Below are 26,412 nucleotides of genomic sequence, written 5' to 3'. Positions count from 1 at the left end.
ATTTATTCAAATAGACATCTCAGCTATTCTTCCCCCTCCCCCCAAAAAAATCCGTTGATTTTAGCCGTTTTTTTTATTAATAGAAAATAAATAAATAAAATATCGTTAAAGAAGATAGTTTTGCGGTAGTTTCGATATCTAGGTAGAACGGATTGGATTGTCCCGTCCTACAGGACGGGACAGTTTATCCCGTCCCACTAATCCAACTTTTAATTAAATAAACTTTAACTAAACAGAGGAAAAAACCAGGACGGTAAAAACTTTCCCGTCCAACTATCAAAAAAGAAGAAAAAAAAAAACCCGGAACGGAGTGGATTGTCCCGTCTGACCTCTATTGTTGATTGTTGTTCTGTCAATTGGTAATCGATACTATTGAAATTCCTATTGATCTCTGTTGATTATTCTATTGGAAAATTTGAATTATTGAAAGAGAATTTGACCTTATGAAAATTAATTAAAAATGAATCTGCCTTCTAATAACAATCATCAATAGAACCACTTCGAATCATTTTTTTTCCACTCCTGGATGGTACAATCCATTCTAAATATGAATGAATTAAAAATGAATCCTGATTTTTTTCAAATTTAGTTAATTAGGAGTTAGATTAGTGGGACGGAATAAACTGTTCCGTTGTGTAGACTAGGATAAACCAATCCATTCTACCTATCGAATTTTCTGCAAAATAATCTCCTTTAACGATATTTTATTTATTTATTTTCGATTAATAAAAAAGACGGTTGATTTTAGTCCAGAAAAGCCTCCAGCGAATTACGTGGCTCCTCTCTAATCCACGTCGCTTTATCCACAAACAAATACAATCACCAAACAAATTTACTACTTTTTACGCAGCAATCCCATTTTTGAAAACTTATTATATATATCACTCGTCAGTAATCACTGCGAGTTTCATTTCCATTCCGAGCAATTAAAATGTCTCTCAACTTGTTACCTCGCTCAACGCACCTCCTCAAATTCTCTCTAGAAAGAGAGCGCAGATTATCAGCTTCGAATTCTAAATTGGAACCAAACAGTTTCTATCTCTCTTGTCCTTCTTCCTCCTCGCTGCTTCGTACGAGGCATATTGCTCACGCAGTGAAGGAGGAGCAGACACCGTACACTTCATCTGACAAGAAATCCGACGCACCAAACCCTAGCAAGTCCTCTTCCAAACTTGTGCTTGTCATAGGCGGATCTGGCGGAGTCGGTACGAACTTTCTTTTTAACCAAAATTTTAATCAAAGACGGAATAGATGAGGAGCAGAGGAGGGTTCAAATTCTCAAATCAAATGCCTTCATTTTTTAAACATTAATGATTTAAAATTCAAATGTCAAAATAAAACCGTTAGATTTAATCAGTATCAAGCTTTTTTATGTGCATATATATCATTTTTTTTAATTTGACATATAAGTTTCAAAAAGTTTGTAATTACAAAAAATTAGAAAGTGGAGGCATGATGGAGGCACAAAAAATGTTTTGAATTACAATTATCTTGTAGAGGAAGAGTTTTGAATTATTATTCTAGAATTACGTTTTGTGACTTTATTTTATTTGTGGTTTCATGTTCTGGTACAACCTTTTTCAGGGCAGCTGGTAGTAGCATCTCTGCTGAGTAGAGGCATTAAATCACGGTTGCTACTGAGGGATCCTTCAAAGGCAGTATCACTCTTTGGTGTACAAGATGAGAACACCTTGGAGGTGATTTTTTTATCCATTTTGTCTTTCAGAGTATCTGAAAGTACATGTTTCGTTTTCTAATTTCTGTTTCTTGGTTGTAGGTGTTGAAAGGCGATACAAGGAATCCAAATGATTTAGATCCAGCTATGTTTGAGGTTTGTTTATCTATCATTTCTGGTCTTAAATAAGAAATATTTGAAGTAGAAAATTTGAAAACATAAGTGAAGCACATGACATCATCATTGCCCAAATTAAGATCAATTATCCAAGTGCAGCCTGGTTTTGTATTAGTACTGAGATAATAAAATTTTGCATGGCTCCTTGTTTATATATATAACAAACTATGCTTAAAGTCTTATCTAATTGATTCTAGTTTAGCGTACCACATTGTGCTGTTGAACAAAATCGGTGCTGTGTTGTGTTACCGACTTAGTACTTCACCAATCACGTTTATTTTCTCTTCTCGTTTTCAGTAGAATAAATATTCATCTTTCTCTTTGGCATAGGTCAACTTCACTACTTGGATAGGTTATCATAATTTCCATTTCTTTGTTTTCCTTTTGCTTCTTAATTTTTAACCACTGACTAGTCACCTTGATTTTTAACCTTAACATAAATATATATGCCAAATTAAAACCTGAAGATATATATATATATATATATATAGGTTAAATATTTGGTGGACTAGATATTTTTTTATTTATATAATTGAACATAAATAAAATTATAGGGGCCTTATTTCATAGGGAGTTACACATGTAATATGCTGCACTGGAACTACTGCTTTTCCTTCAAGGCGCTGGGATGGAGATAATACCCCTGAAAAAGTAGGTATGTATACTTCCTGAATGGTAATGGTAAATCATGCATGCATGCTAGGTATCAGCATAAATTGCTAGGCTTGTATTATAATTTCACAAGGGTACACTAAAATGGTAATATGCATGTAATTATAAACTATTAGTTAAACCAACATTACAATTCTGGATCTCAAGAAACAGGTGCATCACGTATATACTTGTGCACAGCATAGTTATGTAGTGAATACTTGATTGAAGCAGTTGTTTGATGCTAATATATATGTTATCTTTTACCCTTGTTACCTTGCGAAGATTATGAGGGCATTAGGAATCTTGTAAATGCCTTGCCTCGCACTGTGGAACGATTGATTCTTGTATCTTCTGTCGGTGTTACCAAGTACAATGAACTTCCTTGGAGGTATATATCTGGTATATTTCTCTACATTAAATATCTACTGAGCAATTGGTTTTCCAACATGTATATATACCGAATTTGACAGCTTGTGGGTATGGGCTTTGGCTTGGATAATTGGGATCTCTTGTTGGGAATTCAAATTAAAGCTCATACAGTTGAAATATGAAAATGTGGTTATCTCATATTTTGTGTTTTTCCAATAAGTTATTTCCATACTTAATTGACACTGCCCTTTTGCTATAATGAGGATTGATTGCTTAATTTGCACCTTACAAATGACCACCCAATGCATTAGAACTTTTTGTCACTGATTTGTACATGTGAATTGATTCTGAGTGTAGTCAATTTATTATCAAATTATAAACTGTCGTGCTGGGCAAACTTTTATGACATTAAAATTAAGGGGTATTTCATGTATGACCCTCAAAAACCTCAAAATTACGTATTCCCCCTCTAAAAAATTCATAATGTCATATTTACCCCTCTAAATTTCAAGACTCCCAAGTTTACCCAATTATTGCCTTTTCTATTAACACTCGTTTTAGATTTATAAAGTACCCATTTTATCCTTTATTGAAAAAATATATAGCATGTTTAAGATAAATGTTCAGTCTTCTAATTGGCCGGCTATGAGGACAAATGGTTCATTTTTTCAATTGTGACGTGCATACAAATGTATATCTAAATGCCACTGTGCATGCTTCACAAGTAGAGAAATGAACATTTGCCCTTGGAAAGTGACCAATTAGAAGATTGAACATTTTTCTTAAACGAACTACACATTTTTAGTTTTTATAAAGGGTAAAATGGGAACTTTGTAAATTTAAAATGAGTTTTAATTAATAAGGTAATAAATTGGGGTGAATTTGTGAGTTTTTGAAATTTAGAAGGGTAAATATGATATTATGAATTTTAGAGGGGGGAATACGTAATTTTGATGTTTTTGAGGAGTATACATGAAATTCCCCTAAAATTTACGTTTGCATATTTTAAAATTGAATAATGTTTTTACTGCAGCATCATGAATCTTTTTGGTGTACTCAAATTTAAGAAGATGGGGGAGGATCTTGTTCGTAACTCCGGCATTCCATATACAATCATAAGGTTTATATATTTTTTTTTCTATCTGATTTTTTTTTTTTTGTATTTATTTATTTGGTACATGATGAGATTTTTTTTTTTTCCAGGCCTGGGAGATTAACTGATGGACCTTATACTTCATATGATCTGAATACATTGTTAAAGGCCACTGCTGGAGAGCGACGTGCAGTTGTCATTGACCAAGGTCATTTTAAATAATTAATATAATATCTATGGTTTTATTTTGGCGTGAAAAAAAAATTCATTGAATTAGATTTATCATATTATAATTTTTTTTATTTGTATGTTTATTTTATTTTTGGTTTTAGGTGATAACCTTGTAGGAGAGGTAAGCAGACTCGTAGTGGCCGAAGCCTGCATACAAGCCTTGGACATAGAATGCACTGAAGGCCAAATTTATGAAATTAATTCTGTCAAGGTGGTTACTTTTAATTAAAAAAAAAACTGTCAAGGTGTTTAATCATAGAATTACCATTGCTTGCTAATCCTGCTTGAAAGAGCAAAAATTTTCTATGTAAAACCATACTTTAATTTATATGTATTTGGGATTAACCCTTGATCTGGCATGCACAGTTAGTCCATGGTACCATGCAAAATTCTGTAAAATAAGTAGTTGAGTTGTATGTACACAGTACACGGAATAAATTAGGTCATTTCCAGTTGGGTAATTTAAACAAAATTGGGTTTACTTGGGACAAGAAATTGCACCAAACTGAAAGGAAAAACAATGGCAGTTATTTTCTTCTCATCTCCAGTTAATAATTTATATGCTAAGTTTAATTAGGACTGGATTGCATTTTGGTTTGTTCAGACGAGAATTGAGTTGATTTGGGTCCGCCAATCGTACTTTTAAAATGCTCAAGTCATATTTGTTAACATAGAAATTATGTTTTATTATCTGTTTCAACTTGTTTGCATTTTCCGATTATAAATTTGGATGAAAAATTGTATAATTGCAGGGTGATGGACCCGGACCGGATCCTGTGAAATGGAGAGAGCTCTTTCTATCCGCTAAAGCAAATAAATCGACTTGCCCAAGTTCTTTCCTTTAATCTACACAATTATGTAAATAGGATATAGCCTTGCAAATGCTAATTGTTTATGATATTGTAAAGTATAATTCACCACACAGACTTCTACTACCAATATTTAAATGTAAGTTTTGCTATTTGGCAACTTATAGTAAATTCTCTTTCCAGTTAAGGTACCGGTACAACAACTGTGGGTTTTGGGAGTCTGGATCCCCTGAAGTAACAAAAAAAATTGTGAGTTTGGATCCGGACTGTTCGGTCAGAATCCGGTCCAAGGTAGAATGCACGGGTCTGTGCCAAAGAAAATCAGACAGTCCAGATTCAAACTCAAAATTTACATCTGCTTTTTCTTTGCCCTTTTGCGATTGCCGTATGGTTTCATGTGTCCAATATTCTGGGAAGACCACTTATGAAAATTGGTGGTTCAATTCATAAGATTTGGGACACATCATGCCGAAATTTTTAAAAATACCATATTTTCAAAAATGATAAACCAAAAGATCATAATGCTGTGAAATATCGAAAAATAGCATGACCGCATCCTCAAAATGCGGCCACTTTTATAGTAGCCGCATCTAGGGGATGCGGCCAACTTTTTTTTTTTGTTTGCCTTCTCGTGCAGCAGTTTAACCTGTTAAAAAAAAAAGGGTGGCCGCATCTAGGGGATGCGGCCACTATAAAGGTGGCCGCATTTTGGGATGCGGCCATGCTATTTTTCGATATTTCACAGCATCATGGTCTTTTGGTTTATCATTTTTGGTAATATGGTATTTTTAAAAATCTCGGCACATCATGGCCATCTCGTTTTGTTTGTATAATCTGGCAGCTGTGGAAGAACAGGAATTGAATCTTATTTTGTCAACAGATGATGGAATCCAAAGCACTAGCATACAGAGGGGGTGCAAGAAATGGATTCATGGCTGAAGTACTGAATATAGATTTAAAATTATAATTGTTGTTTGATTCCGTCTGTTATTACTTCCTCAATTGAGTAGTTAACTTGTTATGTTATTTGGAGTGCATGCTACTGTAGCATTGCAGATTGTATACACCAGAGGTGGCATATCACTCTCACCTACTGTAACGTTTCAACCTCTTTACATCTAATAAAATACAACTACAAGCCATAAATTAAATTCTGAAAAGACTGATAGATATTTTATCAAGAACCATATGGTTGAGATTTGGTGAGTTTAACTTCAAAATTTATTGGAATTCAAACGATGAATCTAAACTGTTCAAATCAATCTACTTCACGAGCAATGTATTTATATAAAAAAATTGTAAATTTTCATATTAATTTAAAGAAGATTTATAAGTTAATTCTAATAACATTATTTTCTATTATCTTTTACTGTTTGACTTTATTAATTTAAAAACTTTATAATTTTTTTATATAAACACATCAAGTAGATCGGTTTTAAAAGTTTATGTTCGTTATTTAAAACCATTCCAATTGATTTTAAAATTAAGCTTAAAAAGGGACTTTATGAGCATGAGAACAGCCCTGTTCTCTACTTTATGATAAACAAGATGCAAACCAAAAAACTCCAATTAACAATGCAGACATAATCAATAAAAAAGCAAACAAAAATCTACAAAAATAACCTAACTAGAGATGAAAGAAGAAATTTCCTCTTTATCATATATAGTACCGATATTTTGCTGAGGCACTTACATAACATATATAGCTTCTCTCCTTGAACCCAAATCGAGTAAAATTGTTCCCGTTAGAGAACTGAATTTTCGTTTGTGCAAATTAAAACTTTTTTCTTTTGTGTAAATTACTAAATTCCAAACTTCCACAATAATAGCTCAGACACCAACTTGGAAGAATTGAATGTTACAAACCAACAGTCAAATAAAAAAAAATAAAAAAAAAGACAGATCTCTTTATACAACACAAGCAAGTCTGGTAACAAATTTATACGACAGTTTATTCTTTTATTATTTTATCAATCCTGTATATATAAGAACATGCAAGTTTTATTCTACCCAAATAGCTTGCACATGGTCATAAAATTCAATATGGCGTAAAGCCTTTTAATATATAATCTCTGTGATATTTTTTGTTACTCCAACAAGATAGGGTCCTTAATTTGCAAATATATTAATATTAATTGAGGTGAGTTTCTTCCAGCAATTAAATTCCATACAAATTTTTAGAAAATTTATATTAAATATTATAACAAAATAAAAGAAACTCAGACTATATATGGAGCACAATGAGCTAGTAAGAAGAATTATCGCGGACCCATTTCGGTAATTGTTACACTATTTACTGAAATATGGTTCGGTCTTGTTCCAATTTCTCGACGGCTTTGCCTATCAGAATTCTCTGACTGTGTCCCCGTCTCGGTAGTTCCAGTATCTTGTATGAAAAATGCTGGAGTTGATGGTGTTGGTGTGTTCATTGAGTTACTGCTGAGCATAAGAGAAACTGAAGCCATATTCGGCCTTTTTGAAGGATCGTTTTGGACACAGAGTAATGCTATAGTTAGGCAATTTAATGCCTCATAAACTCGGTATGAATCATGTAGCCTTTCGTCTATTACTTGTAGTGCTCTTCCATTGCACCATTCCTTCCATACCTATTTCACGAAAATGATTCAAAGAACTGAGTTTAGTAATAAACTTATCAATTTTTCCTAAAGAAAGAAAAAAAAAAAAAAACTTGTAGCATTGATCTCATAACTTGATTGAATAGAATTTACATTTTACCAAGCTTAAAAGATTTGGGTTACTTCCAGAACCGTTAAAATCTCTCACACTTCGACCCGTTAATATTTCAAGAATTATGACACCATAGCTGAAGACATCTGATTTTGTTGAGACATGTCTGCGCATGAAGCATTCTGGTGCAATGTAGCCACTGCATAACAGAGTAAAAATACCGAGAGATTTTAATTCAACTCTTTTAATTGTTTCTGTAACGAGAAAGCTAGCTATAAATTAAAGAAAAAAACAAAAGATAATTATCTCCTAACTTTGTCCCGGCTATTCGGCTTGCAGTTCCTTGTGATTTGTCAATGTTGAACAGTTTGGCAAGACCAAAATCAGATATTTTCGGAAGCATGCTTTCATCCAACAAAATGTTACTTGTTTTGAGATCACGATGGATAATTTTTATCCGAGACTCTTCATGAAGGTAAAGTAGTCCCCTGGTAACTCCTTTTATGATTTGGTACCGTTTTTGCCAGTCTAGCTTCTCGTCTTTTTGAGGATCTAGGTAATAAAAGAATATTAATATGGGATGAGAAACTCAGATGTTAAAATAAGATTTTGTTTAAAATTTGAGTTGAACTAATAGTACAGTTTTGTTTTGGCTATATTGATTACCAAACACAAACTATATATAGTACCAGAAAGAAGCTTGTCCAAGCTTTTATTTGGGAGAAACTCATAAACCAAAAGCTTTTCATGCTCATTCAAGCAAAAGCCCAATAACTTGACAAGATTTTTGTGCTGGAGGTTGGCAAGTGCGAGTACTTCATTCTTAAGCTCAGAAACACCTTGTCCGGAACCAAGGGAGAGTCGTTTGACAGCTATTTCTTCCCCACTTGGTAGACATCCCTATCACAAAAGAATAGTACCAATTATAGCTAGGTGTTCAGTTTGAATGTATTGCACATCTGACATAACATAGAACACATTTGCATGTTTATGTATAGTATTTAGAATTTGGAAAGTACTTTTAATTCTTGTAAAACCAAACAATCACAGATTAAGGTACATCCTTGTCTATTTACTATTTAGTAAAACATTTACAGTAATTCGTCCGGGTCACTCTATGTATATAATTTCTAGTATGGTGAAACAAGTTATATTCTCAAAATAAAACAGTACACCTTTAGGTACACCAAGTCTATTTAATAGTTTATAATGCTTTAATGCTTCTTCCCTTCTCAGAGTCGCATCTATCTTCCCAAAATCTCTTCGATGGGCATAGAAAAATACGAAATTGGTTCGATTGATTTATCAAAACACTGTATTTTTGCTCTAAACTTAAGAGGCTTGGACCAAATTTGGCCGATTGTTTCGATTCACCGTTGATTTTATCGGATATCTGCACATAACTCGCATAGCCAAGTCAAATCGGAATCGGCTGATTTTCCAAGCCATGGGTATTAAGTTCATATATTATAGCTAAACTCTCCAATATTACTAGAGGCTAGAACACTTCATATATAAACTAAAAATATTTATGGTAACATTAATTAACAAATAGTCCATAAATTAAAGGAGCATTGAAATTAAGTTAACCTTGTAAACAGACCCAAATCCACCTTCCCCAAGCTTATTTGATGGTGAGAAATAATTGGTAGCAATTCTCAGGGTTTCCAGTTTAAACAAGTGAGGTGTCGAAGTCTCTTTCTCCTCATTATACGTACCTGTAAGAATTAAAGTAGATCAAAATTAAGAGATCCCTTTCAAATCCTGATTATAGTTTTAAGTACCGCTATATATATATTTTTTAAAAGAAAAAATATCACGAACTGAGTCAATGTGGTGACATGCCGTCATGATACATATGGTAAAATTATTTAAAATGATGTCACAACAACAAAGTAGACACTTTTCGCGAAAGAAAAAACGCATTTATGACGGTACTCCGTCGCGAAAAGTATCGTCGCAAATAAAAAAAACATGTTTATGACAGTACTCCGTTGCGAAAAGTGTCAATTTTTTGTAGCGACCATACACTATAACAAAGTAGACACTTTTTGCGAAAAAAAAAGTGCATTTATGACGATCGTCCGTCGCAAAAAAAAAAGCTGAACAATGAGACTAGTCCATCACAACAAGTCACTTTTTTATCATCACAAAAAGTCACTTTTTTATCCTCGCAAAAAGTGTCTCATTCTTGTTGTGATAACCTACCTACGTAATGCGAAACTGTTTGCCTTAACATTTTTGGAATATGTATGTTGCTGGCCGTATAAGAGTGGGTAGAGGTGTTTAATTTCTAATTAATTAATGTCATGTAATATGTATGTTGCTGGCCGTATAACAGTCATCATGTATATAGGTCTTTATTGAAGTATGACCTCGATCGTCTTGTTTTTTAATTATTTTAAAGAGATAATCTGAGTGTTTGAATAATAAATTCAAATTTGAAGTGTTTAATCTATGCATGTGTCTCAAATATCAATGAAATATTGCTCTTAGTGTGCTATCAATATCAAGTGTTAATAAGAGAGACGGTACGTACTAGTGCAATTTGGTTGTGGCATTGACCTTATTCTTCTTCTTCTTCTAAGAATACAAAATAAGGCCACCATGAGGATTATAAATCCACATATTGAGGGCACAATAACCAGAGCAAGTATCTTCTTTTTATCTTTGCTCCCTGCATTGCTCTAATTAATTATGATACAATTTCAATTTTATAATTGCATCATGCATTAACTACTGCGGACAAAAGCAAAAGCCTCCCATATAATTTCAAATTTCATAAAGCTACAGAGAGTGTTGTAGTGGTTAGCTAAACATAACATATATATATATATAGAGAGAGAGAGTTAGGCTGGGTGCTATGGATAGCACAGTGGCCTCTATGCTACGGCTCAATATTCGAGTTTTCAAAATTCAAACGGTCGATCCGAACCGTTCATCTTATTCTCCATATTAATATCTGCTTGGAGACCAAATTTTATAATTTTCTGAATTTTTTACTATTTATTAAGCCACTTTGAAAATCGTTAATCCAACGGTTTTACTGTTTTGTGCAGCCACCGTTGGATCAACAATTTTGTAAAATACTTAATAAATAGTAAAAAAATTCAGAAAAATGTAAAATTTGGTCTCCAAGCAGATATTAATATGGAGAATAAGATGAACGGTTCGGATCGACCGTTTGGATTTTGAAAACTCAAATATTGGGCCGTAGCATAGAGGCCACTATGCTATCCATAGCACCCAGCCTAACTCTATATATATATATATATATATATATATATATATATATATATATATAGAGTACGGCTAACGCGCTTCCTCTAGCATATGGGCCGAAATGCTTCCGGTGGAAATTTGAAATTTCAAAATCCAAAAAGTCGATCTGAACCGTTCATCTCCTTCTCCATATTAATATCTGCTCGGAGACCAAATTTTACATTTTTCTGAAATTTTTTACTATTTATTAAGCCACTTTGAAAATCGATGATCCAATGGTTTTACTGTTTTGTTAAGCCGCCGTTGGATCAGCGATTTTCAAAGTGGCTTAATAAATAGTAAAAAATTTCAGAAAAATGTAAAATTTGGTCTCCAAGCAGATATTAATATGCAGAAGGAGATGAACGGTTCAGATCGACTTTTTGGATTTTGAAATTTCAAATTTCCACCGGAAGCATTTCGGCCCATATGCTAGAGGAAGCGCGTTAGCCATACTCTATATATATATATATATATATATATATATATATATTACGAACAGAATGCAATAAGGTTAGATGGTAGGTACAAATTAAATAATCAGGTATATAGTAAGATATATATGCTGATTTTTCTTTGTGCACAATCTTACCAGTAATTTGTGTGGATGATGGGGTGATACCAGAGTCTGGCACTGGCACTGGCACTGGCACAGGCACAGACTGTGGGGGAGGAGGCGACATGATAGACAATGGTGGAGGTGATAATTCAAATACATCTTCGCCATTACTCTCAAAATATGGATAGATCTCCATGCGTATGTAACATTCATACCGGAGAACAACTCCACCTTGATTTTTGTTGCAACAACTCTGAAAATTACCCATCGACTGATTCAGGCACGTGTGGCACTCTTTAACCGACAGATCCCTCATACACTGTGCCAGACCATACATTGTAGTATCACTAGTAAAATTTGCCTCACCCAAAGCAAACTTCTGGCTCGAATTGGCCGCCTTAGCTACAAGGCTGCCCATGAGATCATTGTACAACTTTTGAAATGCTTGTGCATCTGATATGGTACCTACGTTATACAGTATCTGGCCCCACGACTTCTCCTCGGGTGTGGTAGAGTTGGAGTTTGAGTAACGCAGGGAGCACTTGTCGTAAAAAATGATTGCTTTTTTACCAACCGGCACTACAGCAAAACGGAGCTTCAGCGACCAGTAGTGACGCCGGTCGCTGATGTTCAATTTTTCATCAAATATAAAAATTTCCACTCAAATTTCGGCGACAACTGTATCAGCGACCGGTATCAGCGACCGGCGCCAGTACCGGTCTCTGAAAGTTTTTTTTTTTTTTTTTTTTTTTTTTTCACTGAAATTTTGGGAGTAAATCGCGTGGGCGCCAGAACCTTCTCCTCCGCGCGCCAGAACCCAATCGAAACCCTTCAAATTTTGATCGAAACCCCAAACCCTTTTTCAAAATTGATCGCCTCTCTCTCGCCTCAGACCAATGGCCCTCAGCATCTCTCTCTCGCTCTCTCGCCTCTCTCGACGCACCATCTTTCTCTTGCTCTCTCGCCGGACCAGCCAAGACCGAGCCGTTTTCGCATGCGGGTTCACTTCCGACTTGACCAGGTAACTCTTCTCTTCTTCTCTTCCCTCTGATCTAGAACTTGGCAAATCTCATCAATTGTAGTCATGGAAGAAGGAGACAGTCAAGATTCTCAATGCATTGATACAGGTAACTCTCCCTTATTCTCTCTCTAGATGGAAATGATGGAGGAGCTTGGATTGGATGCACACCAAAATCAGCCTCAGTTGAACCAGAAGCGAACAATAGAAGTCGATGTGTGAGTTCTAGCTCCTCTCTCTGATTCTACCAATTTATTATTATCAGTACTAACATTATTAATATTGCAATGCTTATTAGTTCAAGGAAAAAATAAAAGAAACAAAACAAAAGGTCATGAGTTTTCTTTTTAATGTATCACAGTGTGGTATCAGCCGTGCTCAAGGAGATGACAAATGGCACCTTCTCATCTGAGGTAGCAATCATGCTTAACAAGGTGAGCTTCCTTTATTATTAAATTGTAAAATAAATAGGACAGATAGATAGAGAACATAAACTCTGATTCTGGTAAAATAAATAGGACAGATAGATAGAGGATTTAATTTCATGCAGTTTAGGCTTTAATTTTGATCAATTTGGATTTTTTTGCTATTTTTAATGAATTTTTGAAGTTCAGCCTTTGAAATGGGAAAAAACAGCAAAAATGACAGCACTGTTCCCAGTTTACCCCTGTGTTTAGGCTACTGTTTGGTATAGTTAGGGAGCCCCAAAATTTATGAAAAATTACCAGCATATATAACACAATGTCTTGAGAATTTTCATATAAAGAACATTAAATTTGGCTTAGTAAAACTCTTGGAATGAATTTCTAAAGTTGGCTACGATCTTTTCTTGACCTCCTGTGACAGATCAGCCAGTGCAGGCTGATCAAAAGTCTAAATCCAAAATCCACTTACACAGTTAGATAGAGGACAGAAAAACAAGTGGTTTAGAGCCAAAGTTTTCTCCATTTGGATTTTTCTGCTATTTTCTAACCATTTTCAAAGTTAAGACTTTTCAAAAATATGAAAACAACATATTATACAGAATTTAGCATGATGTAACAGATATAATTGCATCTTTTTTCAGACAGACCACCTACAGCTTGTCAACAAGAACCTTCATGACCAGGTTATCAATTAATTCTAGGTCACAAGAAGATTTTAGTGTTTGTGGATTAGCTCATGTAATTAGTATTGTCAAAATGTGATATTATGTTTGATTTAGCATGATGTAATATACTCTTGCTTTGATCGATTTTGTTTGATTTGAATGTTGTTTATATTTTGTATGTTTAGATGTTGTTATTTATGTTTGATCGATGTGAATGTTTGGTATGTGTGGTACCAATTAAATGGGGGAAAGTGAATAACAAAAAAAAAACCCAAAAAAATTGACAGAAGGTTATCAGCGACCGGTTTTTGACTATCAGCGACCGTTTATTTCGTCGTAGATATGTTTTTCTGACGTCAGCAAAAATTAACAGCGACAGAAAACAATTGGTCGCAGAAAAAGTATCAGCGACCGGCCGACGTCATTCAGCGACCGGTGACGTCATTCAGCGACCGGTGACGTCAGCAGAAGAGTATCTGCGACAAGGCTTTCAGCGACCGGGGTATCAGCGACCGGAATTGACTTTCTGAGACCGGAATGACTATCAGCGACCGGCGACGTGACTATCAGAGACCGGAAAACCGGTCTCTGAAAGTCTTTGTTGCTGTAGTGCGGGCACTTGCTTGTAATACCTTGGGCTGCGGTTGTCAGGCAAGACTGGCATTGAGAGGGAGATAGATCGCCCCGGCATAACGCACGACTGAATACTTGATCAGGGGCATCACCACGCATTGCAATTGTAAAGCCGGTTCGAGAAGCGGATGACGGGATCACAGAGAGGAGATTATTGAGATTTGATTGGTAGGTAGTGTTGAGTGTGAAATTAGAATCAGTGGGACAATCTAACCAAGTGAATGGATTTTGGTCTAATGAAGATGCAACCAAGTTGAAAATCATGCAGATTATAAGCAAGAAGATAGAATTTGGAGATGAAGAGGGAGCCATTGGAAATCCAATTAATTAAATTAAATGCTTTCTGGAGTATTGTATTGTGGTTTATCTTTAGTTGCGCTAGCTAAATATTGCGTGTAGACACAGATACAATTATTAATTGTTTGTTAATTTGACTTGGAAGTCTCCCATGACTACGACTCGTTCCGTTCCGTGTTTAACACTTCACTTGCATGTTGACTATCCTGTCAATTTGACTTGATTTTTAATTTCTTATTTGAGATAACACTAAAATTGATTAATTTCACTATAGTACCCACAAGTTTAGAATTTAAATTTTGAGAATAATTTAGCAAGGTAAAATTTATATGGATATAATTGGGTAATGATTAGTTTCCTCATAGTATCAATAGATATAAAAATACAAATATTTTTAGAAAGTAAATAAAATTGCCCGTAGATATATTCTTTCACTTGGTCATAAAATACAATATGTGGTAGAGTATTGGGATTTAGGCTCAATCGGCCCACCCCATATTTGTTTAGTGGTGGATGCTCCTTGTGTAATACAGAAAGAGAGAAAGAGAGAAAGAGAGAAAGAGAGAAAGAGAGGTAGAAAGATAGTGAGATAGAGCGATTGTTTGTGTTAACAATTGGAACACTCTTGTATCCCTTGTAATGTCTTGTTTAATAGTGAAGTTTGTTAGTCGTGTGTCTTTCGGTGGAGTAGGCTCAATCGAATCACCTTATCTTTGTGTTTGTTTTCTCTTGTATACTTGTTTGACTCGATTTATCTCGCAGTAATTTCTTTCCTCTATTGTGGTTGTATTCAATATTGCATTTGTCTCTAATTTCTCAGTACTTGTTGGTATACAGTTTATTGGATCTATTGCATGTTTCTTGTAGTTAGTACGGGGTGTACCGATATTCTGCATTTCTAGATTTAACCCCACAATTAAGTGGTATCAGATCTCCGGGTTATTTGGTACGGTTCCAACATGAATAAGAATATGACAAACCCTAATATTGCATTTGTATTTGGAATCGAGAAATTTGATGGGAGACAAAATTTTGCATTGTGGCAAGGTTCATGATGAAGTTAGTGTCATACTCTAGTGTCCTAGAGTAGATGTTGATGTATGGTATTGTTCATAAGATGGTTGATTCAATCAACTTGTTTCCTGAGTTTGACATTACTTATAATATTTGGAACAAGATTCTAAGATTGTGAGACACTATTTTGTAATAAGTAATAAACTCTAAATATCCCTAATCTTTATATACAAGCAAGAAACACTGTTTACAAACAAGATTAGTGTGAGGATTAAAGATTGATTGAGTTTCACAAATAAAGCTGATAGCGTTTCAGTTTAATCTCACAGATGCATATCTAGATGAATATGGCATTGGAATGACCTTATGTGAACATTGATAGGATTTTGTGTTTGGTGTCATCATATGTTCATATGGTGTAAATATCTTATGTATGAGATGTTTGATTTTCGAAGGACTTTTATCTTGTGGTGTTATTTAACACTATTCTACAAAGAATGGTCATACGGAAAACTACTCGAGGTAATATTCCTTATAAAGAGAAGTTCGCGAATATCAAATTTGCAATTACCCTTATGCAATACTGATAGATATTGTATAAGTGATGATATTTATTGAGTTCCTTGATGAAGTAAAACTATATATGATGCATGCACTATGAAAGGAAAAACAATGGCAGTTATTTTCTTCTCATCTCCGGTTAATAATTTATATGCTAAGTTTAATTGGGACTGGATTGCATTTTGGTTTGTTCAGACGAGAATTGAGTTGATTTGGGTCTTCAAGTCGTATTTGTTAACATAGAAATTATCTTTTATTATCAGTTTCAACTTAATTGTTTGCATTTTTCCAATTATAAACTTGGATGGAAAAATGTATAATTGCAGGGTGATGGACCTGGATCGGATCCTGTGAAATGGAGAGAGCTCTTTCTATCCGCTAAAGCAAATAAATCGACTTGCCCAAGTTATTTCCTTTAATGGTACATAATTATGTAAATAGGATATATATAGCCTTTCAAATGCTAATTGTTTATGATATTGTAAATACTTATACTACAAATTTTTAAATGTAAACAAGTTAGGATACATCAACTGTGTGTTTTGGGAGTCTGGATCCCCTTAAGTAACTCAAATTTTGAGTTTGGATCCTGACCGTTCGATCGGAATCTGATCCAAGGTAGAATGCACGGATCTCCTTGAGCATTCAGTCCAGATTCAAACTCAAAATTTCAGGGAGATTTTATCCGCCTTGAACTCAATATTTACTAGCAGAAGTTCCAAAATGACTGATAGATATTTATCAAGAACTATATGGTTGAGATTTGCTGAGTTAACATTAAAATTTATTGGAATGACTAAAAATGATGAATCTAAAATGTTCAAATCGGTCTACTTCACAAGTAATATACCGTGTAACTTTATTAAGTTAATTATAAGTTAAAATGTTCAAATCGGTCTACATGAAAATTTTGTAATTTAAAAAAGAATTATAAGTTAATTATAACGAATTTATTTTCCATTATTTATTTACCTTGTAACTTTATTAATTTGGAAAATTTTATAAAATTTTATATGTCACATCCCTTGTAAATCCCTTGTAAAGTAGAATTGTTGCTGAGGCACTTACATAACATAGCTTCTCTCCTTGAGCCCAAATCGAGTAAAATTGTTTAAGTTAGAGAACTGAATTTTCGTTTGTGCAAATTAAAACTTTTTTTCTCTTGTGTAAATTACTAAATTCCAAACTTCCACAATAGACTGAAGCACATAACAGCTCAGTCACCAACTTGGAAGAATTAAATGTTACAAAACCAACAGTCAAATAAATAAATAAAAATAGAAAAATAGAAAAAAGACAGATCTCTTTATACAACACAAGCAAGTCTGAGTCTGGTAACAAATTTATATATGTCATTTGTGATAACCTTTCGTTCGGTATGACTATAAGAGAGTTTATTCTTTTATTATTTTATCAACCCTGTATATATAAGAACATGCAAGTTTTATTCTACCCAAATAACTTGCATTTGTTGTACTTTGAATTTTAGTTATTGACATATTTTTATTTCCTCTAAAACTGGAGACTGTTACCTCCTTCGCTGGTAGTACTTATCGTTGAGTATCTCTGTATACTCACCAAATGTAAGAGCTTGATTTGGTTGTATAAACTGCAAAGTATATATATATATATTAGTCAGTAAAATCAAAATAGAAGGGACCAGAGTTACAATAAAATGGTAAAATTTCACCATACTGTGGCTGCAAGTCCAAACTGAATCAAGACGAAGGTACAAATTCTTTTGTAGGATGAATCTAAAGATTTGTAATACATGGTACATCACGTGTATTGCATTTAACTTTTCACATGTATACCTCTTGATGACGGGTAATTTTTTCAGGAAGTTTGAGTCTTTCATCCCTATCACAAGACAAAAATGTTATACAATCATCAAATGCGATAATTTGAACGCTGAAAATAACAATCTAAATGCTAAAGATACCACAAATTAAGAGCCAGGATGGAAGTTCTACAGGACAAAAGAGATATATTGAATGTAAAAAAGGAAGCAAGTTCTAATATATAAATCAATAGATAAATATTCTAGCTTCAAAGTTATGTTATTATAATGCTTGAAATTCATTGGGCAGCTAGGTGATGCCTATTTTGATGGCCATAAGTTCCTTCCCAAATTAATTTTACAGTAAAGACACAATAAACAACCGATAGTTCTTAATCCTTTTTTGCAATCCACTACTTCAAAAAAGTAGTCATGTGCCCATATTTATCAACCAGAAAACAAACATCTTGTGCAATTAATATGTCAATTTCAATTGACTGTCATTTTTTATACGTCAAGAAGATAGGTTGGTTTGACATGCGACTATCTGATATGAGAATTTGTACTACGTACCAGTTAGGTTGCATAAACATTGCAAGAGTGCACCTCTCAATCCCAGAAGCATTTTCCCCACTCGGTGCCTATGAGAACAGAAATTCAATATGAACTAGAAATGAAGCTATGGACAAAATTACAACAGGCAAAAAAGTATACCTTTACACAATGAGGCGTGGCACAAAGAAGACCACTATATAACATTTCAGTTGTTTCACCAATCTGGTATGCTAATTCGTCTTCTCCATATATAACCTACAGTAAACAAAATTCGTCAAAGGTGCACAGAAAATTTAGCATGAAGCAAAACTTACATGAAAGAAAATTGTATGAGTATGAATAACAACATATCCACAAAAAGAAAAATATATTACTTATTCAAATAATTCTTATTTGAGATCGTTGCCTCCATTATTTTATTTTTTCTATTACAATTTTTTTAAATAAGTCATTTCTCATTATCTCCATGAATCCAAAGATACAAACTGTTCCTGACTTGGGTTTTTATCAGATCTGTATGTGCTCAATTGACATTCATGTAGGGTTCAAGGCCCCAATATAGCTTCAGACTCAGTCATATTGTACAAAATAAAAATATAGTTATTGGTCTAGATATTATTATATCTTGGTCCAATTATGTACATACCAGTACAAGGTGAGTAAACCTCAAAGGAGCACCTTATAGTAAATATTGTCATCGTACGAGTATAAGAGAGAAAATTATTTACCTTCACAATTTTGTTATTACGTGTCTGAACATAAAGACCTGCAGAACTATCTGGACAAGGCACCTCTTCAGAATTTCTCATAAACAAGCCGCATGTAAGGCCTGAAAATTTATAGCACAAAAAATGACCAGCTTTTAGTTGCAAAACTTACAAAATAAGGATTAAATTAGGTTAACTTGAGGAATTATCGTATAACTGATGGTCAGTTAGATAATTCATGGTTACATGCAAATTTTTAGGGTTGACTGACTGATGCTTATTTGTCTGGTCAAGACCAGTATATGTACTGAGATGACGATTTGCCAAGTATATACCACCCATAGGATAGGTAATGATGGTAATTTCACCTGTTAGGGAACCAAAGTCAGTGTGCCACCCACACCATGACGAAGTAGACCCGGTAACTTCTCTGCATTCACTGAGAATGAAAATTGAGCAATTTATTAATTTCTGTACAAAAAAAATATTAGGATGACTTCTCCGAGGTCTTGGGTTCAAACCTCACATCAGAAAATATGGATGGACTTGGGAGCCTTCCCTTTTAATTAAAAAATAAACAGAGAACACAATGATAAAAACCACTATAGAATCTCATATTAGCTTATACTAGGCATGATAATGGAGTGGACAATTGCTCAAGTACCTATTAACTTGACAGACAGGAGGTAAGTGAGCTATTTTTGGCAAGGGTATACTTGTCCTTCTTCACCATCAGGTATTGTTCTTCAAATAAGTACTTGAGAACTTGAAGCATTTTCAAATATTTTTCAAGCAGAAATTAATTCTGGAGCTACCTGGGATGTTAGGTTCCTATTTCAAAAATATAATGCACCGAGTACTAAACTGGTCAGCAGTCACGGAACAAGACTTAAGCCTGATTGGTCAAACTTCCAGACTCAGAACTAGGCCCAAATGGCAGGTCTTTCATGTTATTTCACCTCTCTATATTGCTTTCTCTCAAAAGGTGCAAGGTGCGCATCAGTAATTTATGCATGTTGTTTATAGGAAAATAAAAGATAAAGACAACTTAATTTACCTAAGTGGTCTGGGAAAGTAATACAGCAACCGACCTTTGTGGCACCTGGAACACCTCAGTGTCTCCTCAAGGCCTTGAGTCTTGCTGGTTGATCCTTGTTGCATCACTATCCATTTGTAGAAAACAAAAGACTATTAAATCGAACATGTGTATTGCTCAATTACCTTCAATATCACAAGCTTTTAATAATATGCTTCTTTCTCTTGTTTTCTTATTGGTTAAGTAATCATTATGTGCTTCTTTCTTTTCTCTTCTTGTTGGTTAAGTAATTGATTCTATAACTCATACAAGATATGATAGGCTTCTGTAAATTACGGATTCATATGAAGAAAATTTCCTATCCATGCAGTACTATTTGAAAAAACGAAAAAGTATTTTTATTTCTTTACTTTTTATTTGCCTTTCCAGAAACAGTGATGCAATGGTTGATTCTAAATTAAAAAAGAACCTGACTTTTACCTGTATTTAGGGTAACCCACTGATTTAAATCTTCTGATACAAATAAGTATCACATGATAACAACAGTGGTGTATCAATCATGACTACTTAAACAGAATGCCAGTACAGCAGCCAGTTTCAGACTTTAGTGGCATCCTAAATCACCTCTAATTTGGTGTTTGTGACTCAAATAAGCCAAAATGAACATATTGTAAAATTAATAATGAAGTAAAACTACAAAAAAAATAATGCAAAATTTAAATAGCAGAACATACCATATTGATCACAGTGATGTGCCAACAGCAAACCTACCTCAAAAATAAGCTTTCCAAGAGCCTTGAATGCTAGTGATGAAGATAAAAACAGGATTAATGTCTCATGCAATTTCTCTTTATGAAAACTAAGAACTGCAACTTCTTAAATTTATTAAAATATAGTATAGTGTAATTGTAATTTCCTAAAACAATTTCATATTTTAACACAATTTGATCAAAAGAGGTAGCGGTCAAATAGAGCTCAAGTTTGTTTCTGGTTCAAAAATCAACCTTAGGTTCCAGGTTAGTTGGGTCGGGTCATTTCAGGTTCAATTATTTATTCTGGATACAGATTTGCTACTCTATTTTATTTCTTGCAAGGTTGGCTCCAGGACTGGACAGGTTTATGTCAGGTCTTTAAGAAATTATACAGAAACTACTAAAACTTTGGTTAAGAATTGATGTTTTCACCTTGGACATGTGAAAAATTAAACAAATCATACATTTAGTTGAGTAATCTTAAGCAGTACCTACTTCTAGCTCGGGCAAAGAAGAAGTGGGCCATATGTTTGAGCGACAGAATGATGGGTACCTAAATGATGTAAATTTAGCGAGAGTATACAAAATCGAGAAACATTTTGTTTTCCTTTTAGATATAATGTGAGCAGATTAAGTAAATACCGTACTGATGCAAAAGTGCAGTGTCAGTTGTAGGGGTGTCAATAATCGGGTTAGCGTAGAAAGAGCCTTTGAATACATCTATTTCAAACAAACAGTTTCATTGAAAATTAACATAATTCGTTCCTTAAGATGAGCATAAATCTTAATTGTATTGCTTGCAGAACTGGAAAGGACCATAGAGAAAATACAAAAGATTTGCATATTGTTTGATAATAAATTTTATCAATTGCGCAACATATCTTTCTTTCTTTTTTTAAAAGCTTGACAGTGGCTGTCAATTGTACAATTGCGCAACATATCAATGTTTTTAATCATCAAATCCAAATTAGGACTAAAATCTCTTGATTTAAGAACACCATGGTAATTAAGGCTCAGTAACCTATCAGCTAACTCATATTAGTACTTACCCAAAACAAGTTCTTTGCTTTTATATGTTCCAGCAAATAAGTTTACCAGAATCCAACAATGAGGAACCTTACTGGTGTTATACTAAATCTATACTGATTATCACATCCAACAAAATATTAACCTAACTGACAAAACCAAGCATTACAATTAAATAAAATAGAAGATTCTCCTGTTACAATTTCTGTCCCTCATGGAAGTGGTCTGATAAAAGAAGTGACTTTAAAAAAAAAAAATACCATTCACAATAATTTCCAGTTACAATGAGAACCTGAAAGTTCTGGTGAATAAACAAAGCAATAAAATAAATACCTGGTTTACCAGATTCAATAATCTCTTTACCATGACTCCAACCAAAGTTATACCTGGTAATATCAATAAGCAAGTCAAATATAAATCAATAACTTCATTCTTGCTTGAGTTAACTCAGGTCTATGGATCTGTGTAGATTTTAACATTGAGATATGCATTCCTTCAAATGAGAAACAAAGAGTATGGATACAGAACCATGCAAACTTGACTTTTTTGAAATTTTACATCTAATTCAAGCAGAAAACTTCCTGTTTGGTTTATCTTTTCAGAACATATGGCTCTAAATTAAAATTCTTCAGTACCCTAAGCTTTTGGCCAAAAAAAAAAACTAAGATCTTGTGTAAATCTGCTCTTTGACTCATTAATAGCCTTTGAAAAGCACATTATGACAAGATTGAAATGTAGAGTCACTCAATGTTCAAAATAACATAAAAGGGCACGGTAAGAATGAAATTGTACCGATTATTCTATGTACCTGCTATCTGGGTCCTCAAGTTCTCTCTTTGCGTCTTCAGAAAGATTTGCAAGTCTGATGGAGCAGACAAAAATTAACAATCATTTAAGTAACAAGCACAAATACTATTACACTGTGGTAAGTTTTGAGATGTGTAGACTTAAAAACCTGCCTTGGTGCCAGATATAGGAGATTTTTCCTTAATAAAGCAAAATCAGGAACCTGTAGTCAAACCAGAGTCAATAACCCACCCAGTTAGCAAAAAAATAAGAAATTGCCCACTTTGCACATTACAAGCCAGGTTCATAAGTTATCAATGCTGAAAAATCAGACAAGCCAATTGGAGAAAAAAAAAATGAAAACCAAACAACTATTGAATATAAATACAAACTAAAACACATTAAAAATAGAAAAGCAAATTGTACAAGAGGGATTACAAAAATCTTTATATCAATTAGAAGTAATGAACTAGAAGAAAAGATAACCCTACTAACATCTGAAACTGAAATGATTCCAAGCCCTTGTGGCCCAAATCCTTCCTCGATCTTTCCGGACAAATCCTTATCTCTATCCTATTCAAGTTCACAAAAAAAAAAATCCCTTAAAATTGAAAATCAACATATTGATCGATTAAGTTGTAATCATCATCTAAGATCTCTATGTTGATATGCAGTATCAATTGGTTCTGTATTTTCATGGGGTCCCGTATCATCTTTGCTTGTACATTTTTTTGCATCTTTTAATGCGACTTTAATCTCATGGATCAAAGCAAAGTTGAGAATTCAAAATTCTTAGCCTCTACTATATCCATGCTAAAATATGCATGAATTTGAACAGAACATTTTGAAAAATTAAACATTTCAACTTAAGGTCACACTTTTGAAATTGTCTGGATCCAATATTGAAGTTCCAATTCAACTTGGACAAGTAATATTAGCATAAACATATAAAATTATTCATTTAAAACAGGAACACAAACAGCAGTACAGTACCAGAAGGAACCAACACCTCTGTCCGATATTCCACAGAAGCGGGTTTAGTTTTCGTCCAAATGGCTTTGGACAAAAATTCATCCAAAGTCAATTGTAAACCATCCGATCTGTTAAAATTTAGACGGATGGTTTAATTTACGGAGCCATTCAGAGTTATTAAGTTGTAAATATATTGGCACGAATCTTAAAGTAAATCAAATGGTAATACTCGGCTTTGGATGAGATTCTGTCCAAAGCTCTTTGGACAAAATCCAATTCCTCCACAGAAAAGTCACACAAGAGAGAGAGAGAGAGAGAGGAAGCTAACCTTGAGGTGAGTGAAAGGAATGGAGACAGTACGGACGGTCGGAGGAGAGGGCGGCGAGGCCATACTCCGGCAGGAAATCCGGTAAGGAGAGCAGCGGCGAGAAGAAAGGTGAGTCTGAGTGGTTGGGCAGAGATGGATTGCTTTGAGCTGGAATTGGAGAGGAGGCATTACTGATCTCTCATCCGTACAAGCGAGCAATTAGTATCTGAGTTGCTCTTTCGTTATTAGCGTTTTCTCGTATCTTCTTTTCTTTTATTATTTATTTTGGCGGTTGTCGCGTGTGGAGTGTGGACTAATCCGTATCACTCAGGTACCTGAGATGCAAGTTGTAAATCCGGATCGTTCTTTTAAAGTGGCACGAATCTGAAAGCAGACACCCTCTAGTCTTAATAGGCTCCGATTGAGTTTAGGACTAATCTAAACCGTGCGTTATTTTCAATTGTACCTCAGGTACTTGGGAGGACACGGACTCGTGTGGGGACCTAGGAGATGAATCCAAAGTTTGGGAAGAATAAGAAAACAAAAGACAGTTGAGTGCGGGAAACGTTTCCTCCCAGGTACTGTAAAAGATTCTGCTCCCTTTACGGTTAAGATTAACTTCCATCTGTTTTGAGATTCGGGCTAGCATAGGGGGCAGTATTATTGGGATTTGAGATTCGTGCTAAGTTAAAAAGAGCGGTCCAGATCAATTAATTGTAAAGGATTCTCTATTACAGTACCGGAGAGGATGTGAATAAATAGTTCGTGCGTTGTACAAGTAAAATATGGAGCACTGACGTGCTAGATAATTCCGATGTGTTAGCATTAGTGAAGTTATTTAAAATTATATTTTATATCAAATTAAATTTAACCTGTTAGAATTTTATATTAAATCGAATGAGAATTAACAATGATTTTCATATAAAAAGTCAGCAAGTTTTTAAACTAAAAAAATAAAGGGTAATTATAATATCCCCGTTCTCCCATCCCCCGTTTATCCCCCGAACTCTTTATCCATACTAACAAGTAACGACTTAACAACTTAACTAATCTCTCCATTTGCCTTCTCTCTCCTTCCTCTCCATTTTTTTTATCCCTTCTCCTTTTTCCTTCCCCTTTCTCGTTCGTTGACAACTCAAAAGAACTAACACGATTCTTCCGATCTCTCTTCCTTCAACCACCACGTGTTCGATCTCTTCTCCGACTTCACTTCCGATTCGTCCTCCGTCTCTCTCTAATGGACGCGAAGGCTTCTCGACGGAGAGAAACAGATCGGAAAGTATCAGTGGCGCAAGTTCGAGTTCTTCGAGGAGAAATCCGATGGGAAGGCCACGATCCTTGCCGAGATCACCGAAAGGATCCAATGCTGCTCCAGCAGTAGAGGCAAGATCGCCATTGGTTTCGACATTGTTACTGCCGGTCTCATTGATCGTAGCTTTAAGCTTTCAAGTGGGTTTCAGGCACACTCCTCCGTTGTCCTCTTTCTCCAGCTGGTCAAGGTCAGTTCCCTATGATAAATCGACTTAGAAAATTAAAATTGGATCAATTGAACTGACGAAAAATTGGATTGCATATGGCAATTTCAGTCAAACCACTAGTAATTTACTACTTGTTTTACTATTTTGGCTTAATTATGGCGATTGATGATTAGTATTACCGGCTTTCATGTAGCAAAGTTCTACTAGGATTAACTGATGTTATAACTTTGGATTGATTTGAGATTAGAAATTCAAGGGTCAATTTCAACTTAAATAGCTTCAAACATAATGTACCTGAGATCCTTAGTTTCTGATCTTAAAAAGCAAACAAAGTATTCCCTGTTTACTCGTCTACAAAAGTAGAAACTTAGAGAGAAGTGATTCATGACATTATAATCGATCGTCTATTGTTTATTTCTCTTAATTCATGATGATACTACAAGTTAATGTTTTTTATTTACCTTATTTCAATTTCACACTTTTTATTTTGTGGTATAAGGTTTGCTTAAATGATTCATCTCGCACTAAGATTCATGTGAAGTTTCTCTGATTTCATGCGCCAGTCCAGACACCAATATTATTCACTAGATTAATTCTTTGATTCTGGTTTTTATATGAGTGAGGTCCCATCAGGTTATTCAAAATTAAGTTTTGATCTGAAGAAGCGCATGGTGCAAGTTTTGACGAGAAACGGTGCTAGACCCCCGCCTCAGAGAAGTAATTGTTCATATTAACTTTAAACAAAGAAGACCAAAGCTAAAGGTGTTAAAACAAATAGAATCGAGGCTCTCCGCTCCTGTGCCTCCAGTCCGACGAAACAGCTTCCCTTCTCATCCTCATCCAGTGGCACCGTCAGATCACAATAGGTGCACCAGCTTCGACGT

At 34.4% G+C, this 26,412-nt stretch overlaps 3 protein-coding genes across 5 annotated transcripts; 1 reads left to right on the top strand and 2 right to left on the bottom strand.

Moving 5' to 3' along the window:
* Positions 1-841: 841 nt before the first annotated feature.
* Positions 842-16,620, top strand: LOC144562699 (NAD(P)-binding Rossmann-fold superfamily protein). 3 transcript variants are annotated; one of them, XM_078311935.1, is made up of 10 exons: positions 903-1,205; positions 1,585-1,697; positions 1,778-1,831; positions 2,423-2,507; positions 2,789-2,894; positions 3,909-3,995; positions 4,079-4,176; positions 4,301-4,410; positions 4,952-5,057; positions 5,889-6,139. In XM_078311935.1, exons 1-9 carry the CDS (start codon positions 932-934, stop codon positions 5,042-5,044), a joined length of 1,020 nt encoding a protein of 339 aa, XP_078168061.1. In that variant the 5' UTR covers positions 903-931; the 3' UTR covers positions 5,045-5,057; positions 5,889-6,139. The 3 variants fall into 3 exon arrangements, with proteins under 3 accessions (XP_078168059.1, XP_078168061.1, XP_078168060.1); XM_078311933.1 differs by lacking the exon at positions 5,889-6,139 and having other exon boundaries at positions 842-1,205; positions 4,952-5,202; XM_078311934.1 differs by lacking the exons at positions 4,952-5,057; positions 5,889-6,139 and adding an exon at positions 16,456-16,620.
* On the bottom strand, positions 7,141-12,602 carry LOC144562945 (cysteine-rich receptor-like protein kinase 34). Its single transcript, XM_078312314.1, has 8 exons — positions 12,535-12,602; positions 11,550-12,139; positions 10,236-10,373; positions 9,287-9,414; positions 8,386-8,596; positions 8,011-8,248; positions 7,745-7,895; positions 7,141-7,614 (listed from the first exon to the last, which is right to left on the bottom strand). Exons 1-8 carry the CDS (start codon positions 12,600-12,602, stop codon positions 7,267-7,269), a joined length of 1,872 nt encoding a protein of 623 aa, XP_078168440.1. The 3' UTR covers positions 7,141-7,266.
* Positions 16,621-17,457: 837 nt separating the features above from the next.
* LOC144562698 (2-oxoglutarate (2OG) and Fe(II)-dependent oxygenase superfamily protein) lies at positions 17,458-24,310 on the bottom strand. Its single transcript, XM_078311931.1, has 15 exons — positions 24,072-24,310; positions 23,267-23,344; positions 22,945-22,994; positions 22,794-22,847; positions 22,319-22,371; positions 21,607-21,679; positions 21,451-21,512; positions 20,942-21,010; positions 20,229-20,334; positions 19,540-19,610; positions 19,193-19,293; positions 18,624-18,719; positions 18,483-18,550; positions 17,944-17,989; positions 17,458-17,738 (listed from the first exon to the last, which is right to left on the bottom strand). The coding sequence occupies exons 1-15, from the start codon at positions 24,237-24,239 to the stop codon at positions 17,658-17,660; spliced, it is 1,176 nt and encodes a 391-aa protein (XP_078168057.1). The 5' UTR covers positions 24,240-24,310; the 3' UTR covers positions 17,458-17,657.
* Positions 24,311-26,412: the final 2,102 nt, after the last annotated feature.

Source organism: Carex rostrata, chromosome 12 (genome assembly GCF_964058835.1).
Source record: "Carex rostrata chromosome 12, lpCarRost1.2, whole genome shotgun sequence".
Classification (NCBI taxonomy): domain Eukaryota; kingdom Viridiplantae; phylum Streptophyta; class Magnoliopsida; order Poales; family Cyperaceae; genus Carex; species Carex rostrata.
The sequence above is the reverse complement of the archived record's forward strand: the minus strand, read 5'-3'. Positions and strand labels throughout refer to the sequence as shown.

Bases quoted from the DNA above. Each gene is read 5' to 3' on its own strand.
- LOC144562698 (XM_078311931.1), bottom strand. From the start codon at position 24,239: ATGCCTCCTCTCCAATTCCAGCTCAAAGCAATCCATCTCTGCCCAACC. The intron at 18,720-19,192 runs GTAAATAATTTT...TGTTTACTGTAG, and splicing joins GTAATAACAAAATTGTGAAG to GTTATATATGGAGAAGACGA. The intron at 17,739-17,943 runs GTATACATGTGA...TATACTTTGCAG, and splicing joins AAATTACCCGTCATCAAGAG to TTTATACAACCAAATCAAGC.
- LOC144562945 (XM_078312314.1), bottom strand. From the start codon at position 12,602: ATGACTACAATTGATGAGATTTGCCAAGTTCTAGATCAGAGGGAAGAG. The intron at 7,896-8,010 runs GTTAGGAGATAA...TCTGTTATGCAG, and splicing joins AGCCGAATAGCCGGGACAAA to TGGCTACATTGCACCAGAAT. The intron at 7,615-7,744 runs GTAAAATGTAAA...TTCGTGAAATAG, and splicing joins ACCCAAATCTTTTAAGCTTG to GTATGGAAGGAATGGTGCAA.
- LOC144562699 (XM_078311934.1), top strand. From the start codon at position 932: ATGTCTCTCAACTTGTTACCTCGCTCAACGCACCTCCTCAAATTCTCT. The intron at 1,832-2,422 runs GTTTGTTTATCT...CTTATTTCATAG, and splicing joins TAGATCCAGCTATGTTTGAG to GGAGTTACACATGTAATATG. The intron at 4,177-4,300 runs GTCATTTTAAAT...TTTTGGTTTTAG, and splicing joins TGCAGTTGTCATTGACCAAG to GTGATAACCTTGTAGGAGAG.